The sequence below is a fragment of the Poecilia formosa genome, unplaced genomic scaffold, assembly GCF_000485575.1.
Source record: "Poecilia formosa unplaced genomic scaffold, Poecilia_formosa-5.1.2 Scaffold32, whole genome shotgun sequence".
Lineage (NCBI taxonomy): Eukaryota > Metazoa > Chordata > Actinopteri > Cyprinodontiformes > Poeciliidae > Poecilia > Poecilia formosa.
Window position 1 is genome coordinate 992688 of NW_006799971.1, and position 5567 is coordinate 998254.

Here is a 5567-nt window from a genome sequence, read left to right on the forward strand (position 1 = left end):
TTTTTGCTTTATTTATTTTTTTCCAAGAAAATGACATATAATTTTTGTTCGAAAACAATTCATTCTAGGACAACACAAGATATTTAACTTATTTATTACGTGTGTCTGTTACCCTACTTGAAAATGGCTCAGTCCAAAGTCACGAGGAGACGCAGCAACTTCCGCAAACTTAAAGCGTCACTAAAACCCAAACAGACAGAAGTTCCGCGTTCAGCCAGACTGGTAGGAATGGCTCGTGAGGTTCTTCTTCTTCTGGCCACTTTTCTCGCCGTCTCGGCGGCTCAGTTCGTCCCACCGGTGAGTTCCGTCAGGCTCGGCCACTGCTAACATGGAGCTGTGCTGGTACCTGTTCTAATGGTGTCATTTCCTCTCAGTACACAGAGGACTGCCGGACAGGCATGTACCCTCCGAACGGTCCGACGTAAGTTTGCCAAACACTGTTGAGTCATTGGTGTGTTCAATAACTGAGCCCTGCCGCCTTCGCTGGCTCCTGGAAATGTCAGCGCTGTCTTCACTTGCAGCTTAACGCGGGATTTTTGACATTTGTAGAGGCTATGTGTTGTTACACAGTATTTTGTGGGGGTTGATGCTTTATTTTAGAAACATGGCGTGATGTTTGTGTTGTTAAAGATGAAAAACACGTGACAGCCTCCTCTGGTGCTCATTTACATGAGCGTTACGTTACTGAGCCTAATTCAGTACACAATATCCGGGTTTTAACGGAATAAAGCTATAAAGTCAGTAATAAAATCCAGTTAGAATTTAACGTCTTAGTCACTCTTCTAAATAAGAAAAACATGAGAACTTGTCAGTGACATAGTGTAGGTGTGTGTCTTCCTAAGCTTGAAAACTGCACCATGAAAAGCTGCTTGCCTGAACTTGCCCTGTTTAACAGTCAGATCAATAATTAAACGTATGTTTCATGAAATCAATGTGTTTCCCGGTGTTCATCTCTCACCGAGGAGCAAAAATGCATCAACTTTTTCAGTGAACTTGTTTAATTACAATACAAAGAGTATTTTAGCTAATTTTACATGTTTACCAGTGCTGATAATAAAGGTAGACGGCCCTTTGTACCAGAGATAACTCCTGAGTGGTCTGTCCTTGGTTACTTCATACAGTACTGCTAACTTCTTGACACAAAAGTTCCCAACATTTGAGGTCAGAAGGAGCTTACTTGTTTTAGTTGTAAATTAATTTCTTCTTCTTTTTTTTTTTAATGCATTTTGCCTTTTTAACCTACTTCATGTTTTTTTTCTGTCCAGGTTCAAAGGTCCGGTCAGCTGGTACACCATCAACCTCGACCTGCCGCCCAGCAAGAGATGGACGGCTCTGATCACTGACAAAAAAACTGAAGTAAGAGGATAACACCAGCTGTGGGGAACACGAGTTGTGACTCTTGATGTGAAAGTCACTCAGGATGTGCTTGTTTTCAGCTGGCCGGGATGATCCAAGCCATCAGGGACTTGGCCAACGCGTTTGTTCCCAGCGGAAGGCTGATAGAGCTGGTTGACATCACGCTGGTCAGTTGTCCTCTGTCACAGAGCGACTTATTTTCGGAGAGGTGAAAGGTCATTTTTTACACCTTCTGCTTTTTCTAATATTTTCCAGCCTCTGATGGCGGACACTCTCCCAAGCCCGTTTGGCGAGGAGATCAAGGGAATCGCTGACGCCTCGGGGGTTCCTCTCGGTAAATAAAGGGGAATCGATGCTTCTTCAGTTGGTAAAAGAAAACTCCCAACTGACCTTCCTGTCTCTGTGTCGCAGGAGAAGTTGTTCTGTTTAACATCTTTTATGAGGTGTTCACCGTTTGCACGTCTGTTGTTGCACAAGATCAGAAAGGTGAGTACCAAAGAGAAACAAACAGCCAGGGAACTTCAATGAAAATCTGAACATGGGCTAAAATTCTTTGGAATTGTGCTTCTTTTTTTTTAACAGGGAACCTCATCCATGGCAGGAATTTAGATTTTGGATTATTTTTAGGGTAAGAACATCAAGGATTACATGTGCCTTGCAACAATGCACAACTGTTTGTCACATAAACCAAAAATGGTAACACTTTATTTGAGGAGGTGTGAATAAGGCTAACATGACAATGTCATAAACATGACATAAGACCTGTCATGAACATGAAGGAGTCTTTATGAATGTCTGACTGCTGTCATGAAGTGTCACTTTTAATGCAAAGTGGCTCTAAGTTACATTGAAAGTCCATTAAAAGTGCCAACTTTGCCTTAAAGTGTCATTATATACAAAATCATACAAAGTTGGCATTTTTAAACTAACTACATTAAAAATTTAATTATTTACCGAATGAAACTTCATAACAGTCATAGACATTCATGTTCATGACAGGTGTCATGTCAGTCTTATGCACACACTGTCAAATAAAGTGAGTTACCCTAAAAATTCTGTGTTTTATTCAGATTCTTTGTGATCAATCAAACACAAAGAAGGGAATAAATGTGAGGCAGAAGGAAAAAAAACTCCTTTGCCGTAAAGACGTATATAAATTTTTCTTCTGTTTCACAATTGTGTAGCGCTTTGCATTGGTCCTTCGCCAAAAGTCCCAGTAAAAAGCTGCAACATGACAAAACGTAAAAAAAGGGTTGAGGCAGAATTACTGCGGGTTGCATGTTAACCCGCGGCTGTTTGCAGCTGGGATGTGAAGAACAAGTCATGGATCATCAGTGAGAAGCTGAAGCCTCTGGTGGTCAACCTGGACTTCAGGAAGAACAATAAAACCGTCTTCAAGTCCACAAACTTCGCCGGCTACGTCGGCATGCTCACCGGCATCAAGCCGGTAAGACTTTTTAAGAACAAACGTCTTCCCTAAGTAAGGGAAGCAAAAATATTCAAAGTATTTTTTTTTCTGTCGGTTTCAGCACCTCTTCACGCTGACTATGAACGAGCGCTTCAGCCTGGATGGAGGATACATCGGTGAGTTTCAGCCAGAATTTCACACCATCTATGGAAACGTGGTGAGTTTTTATGACTGGCGGTTCATGATGATGTGTTTGCATGCAGGGATCCTGGAGTGGATAATGGGACAAAGAGATGGGATGTGGATGAGCTTTCTCACTCGATCGGTCCTGGAGAACGCAAACAGGTTCTTTTATTTTAATATCTGAAAGATGTTACAAAGTTAAATTTCAATTAGATAATCATCGATATGATATAAATATCTGTATTCATACCGATATTGGGGATGGGGGGGAAGATCCAGTATCTGTAACAATGTGTCCGATCCATAAAAGCAGATCAATTCTCTGCTTTGTGCTCTGACCAACGTCATGCTTTATTATTGATTTGACATTATATTTAGAATCAGAGCTATTTGAAAAAAGGTTTGTTTTTATTTTAGTTTATTTTTTTACCTGTTTGACCAAGGTGGTCAACCTATTGGTTTTGTCAGTTTATTATTTTCCATTGGCTGTTTTACTCCTAATTGAACTGACTGAACAGAACAAGCCATGTGAAGCCATTAGTGTATTTAAGTGGATGCCAGTAGTGACTTTTCTTTTTGTTCCCATCAGCTACAAGGAAGCCAAGAACCAGCTGGCTCTGACCAAGATGCTGGCTCCAGCGTACTTCATCCTGGGAGGAAACCAACCCGGAGAAGGCTGCATCATCACCAGGTCCAGGGAGCTCAGCATCGACGTGCTGGAGTGAGTTCTGAGGCTCAGGCCACTTCATTCGCACTGCATTTCCTTCAATTTCCTTCTGAAAATCCATTCTGGAGGTGCGCGTTTCGGGTGTTGGAGCTTTTGCTCAATCATCATGAAAAAGCAACGTGATGGGGAAAGCAGTCAACTTCCAAGTTTTTGACATGTCCGTCTTGTGAAAGCATTGCTCAACTAGGAACTCATGACTCCTCTGGTTTCTGATCACCTGACTGACGTCTTTACTGGTCTTTTTTGTTTCAGCATCGACGTGAAACTGGACCGCTGGTACGTTTTGGAGACCAACTATGACCACTGGAAGGAGCCCTTCTTCCTGGACGACCGCCGGACTCCTGCCATGAAGTGCATGAACAAGACAACACAGGCAGTAAGCACTGAATTGGTCTAAGTTGCTGCCTTTTGGGTCACAAGACTGACTGAACTTCCTGTTTTATTGTAGAGTTATGACACCCATAACCTATCATCTCTTTTTTGTTTTAGAACATCTCTATGAAAACCCTGTATGATGTTCTCTCTACCAAACCAGTGTTAAACAAGGTAATATTATTTCCCATTGTACAGCATACTGCATGATAATACGCTGCTACGTTGAAATTATAAAGTATCTGCTTTCTATTCTTAAACGTCAGTTAAAACACCTTTTTTAAAAACATAAAAAGCATCACAACTTCACAAATGTCGCAGCAGTGACCAGATAACTTCAGCTAATGTCTACACCATACAGGTACTTTGTCTGTGCTCATGAAGATTCACTCAGCTCGGCATGCTGAATGCTCAGAATGGGATTAAACCCAACTCTGTCCCGATGAAGCAGCAGATTGGACATTTTACACTCTTCATCACGATGAATACACAATATACAAAATAGGGGACGTCAAAAAAGCACTCCACAAAATAATGGTGTTTAGAGACACAAACATTAATAAAAAATATCTAGAGATGAAAAGATGTACTCGAGTATAAGCTCCTGCCTCACAGAGCAGCCTTCCCTGTGACTCCCACACTCAGCTCCTTCAGACTAGCCACCATCAATTGGCAAACACCTGGTGCAACACTGGTAAAAATGTGAAAGGGGTAGATGTTGTGATGACTCCCTGAAGGTAGAGTTTCAGAAATAGGACTTTTTAAAGAGACAGAGGCCCAATTTCAAATTGCAAAGTCAAATTTCTTTTAAGTTGGTATTCATAGCATTTTTATAACAACTGAGGTCAAGTTACTTGTGCTATAAAATGGTACTATGTTTCTGGAAAACACTTAATACTGCCACTTTAAAATCTGTTTTTCCTAAATTACTTGTGTAGAGTATCTACAAAATATATATATTTTTTCATGTTAAAGTAAGCTCTCAATTTTTTTTTTCTTAGCTGACCACCTACACAACACTGATGCAAGTGTCTGAAGGCAAGCTGGAGTCATACATCCGGGACTGTCCTAACCCCTGCATGCCCTGGTGATCCTCAGCTTGGGGATCTGCTGCATTCTCTTCCTGGCACAAAACACAAAAGCTTTAAGTGATCGCACAGCAACTGTTGACCTGAACCGTTCATCGTAACACTGAAGTCCCACAGACGTCTGGATTTTGTGAAGCTTGGAGGACAATATTCCAGTTCTTGTTATGAGGGAAACTAAACCTGCAGATCTGTTTGCTTTTCTTGAACTTTCTTCGTCTTACTATAAAAGTCCTGCCTTTCTAAGAAATGTTTGTTTTAAGCTCATACTGACAGATGTACCTCATGATGACCTTTTTTTTTTTCTTGTAAATTAACAAATAAATTCCCAGATTTTTTGCTGTTTTATAACAGAATTTTCACAATGTTTGAAATAAGATCTAATCTACCAAACAAGGGTGTGACTGATTTCCTTCTGAATAATCAGCCCAGCAGC

At 40.9% G+C, this 5567-nt stretch overlaps 1 protein-coding gene across 1 annotated transcript; it reads left to right on the plus strand.

Moving 5' to 3' along the window:
* The first annotated feature begins 108 nt into the window (after positions 1-108).
* On the plus strand, positions 109-5521 carry asah1b (N-acylsphingosine amidohydrolase (acid ceramidase) 1b). The gene is made up of 14 exons (XM_007549608.2): positions 109-297; positions 375-421; positions 1266-1356; positions 1437-1523; positions 1612-1690; positions 1768-1842; positions 1939-1984; positions 2659-2803; positions 2886-2940; positions 3028-3109; positions 3537-3668; positions 3927-4050; positions 4164-4220; positions 5048-5521. Exons 1-14 carry the CDS (start codon positions 124-126, stop codon positions 5135-5137), a joined length of 1284 nt encoding a protein of 427 aa, XP_007549670.1. The 5' UTR covers positions 109-123; the 3' UTR covers positions 5138-5521.
* The last annotated feature ends 46 nt before the right edge of the window (positions 5522-5567 follow it).

Excerpts from the sequence above, each read along its gene's own strand:
- asah1b (XM_007549608.2), top strand. The coding sequence starts at position 124 with ATGGCTCAGTCCAAAGTCACGAGGAGACGCAGCAACTTCCGCAAACTT. Across the intron at positions 1,691-1,767 it reads CGCCTCGGGGGTTCCTCTCG|GAGAAGTTGTTCTGTTTAAC; the intron begins GTAAATAAAGGG and ends TCTGTGTCGCAG. Across the intron at positions 3,110-3,536 it reads GTCCTGGAGAACGCAAACAG|CTACAAGGAAGCCAAGAACC; the intron begins GTTCTTTTATTT and ends TGTTCCCATCAG.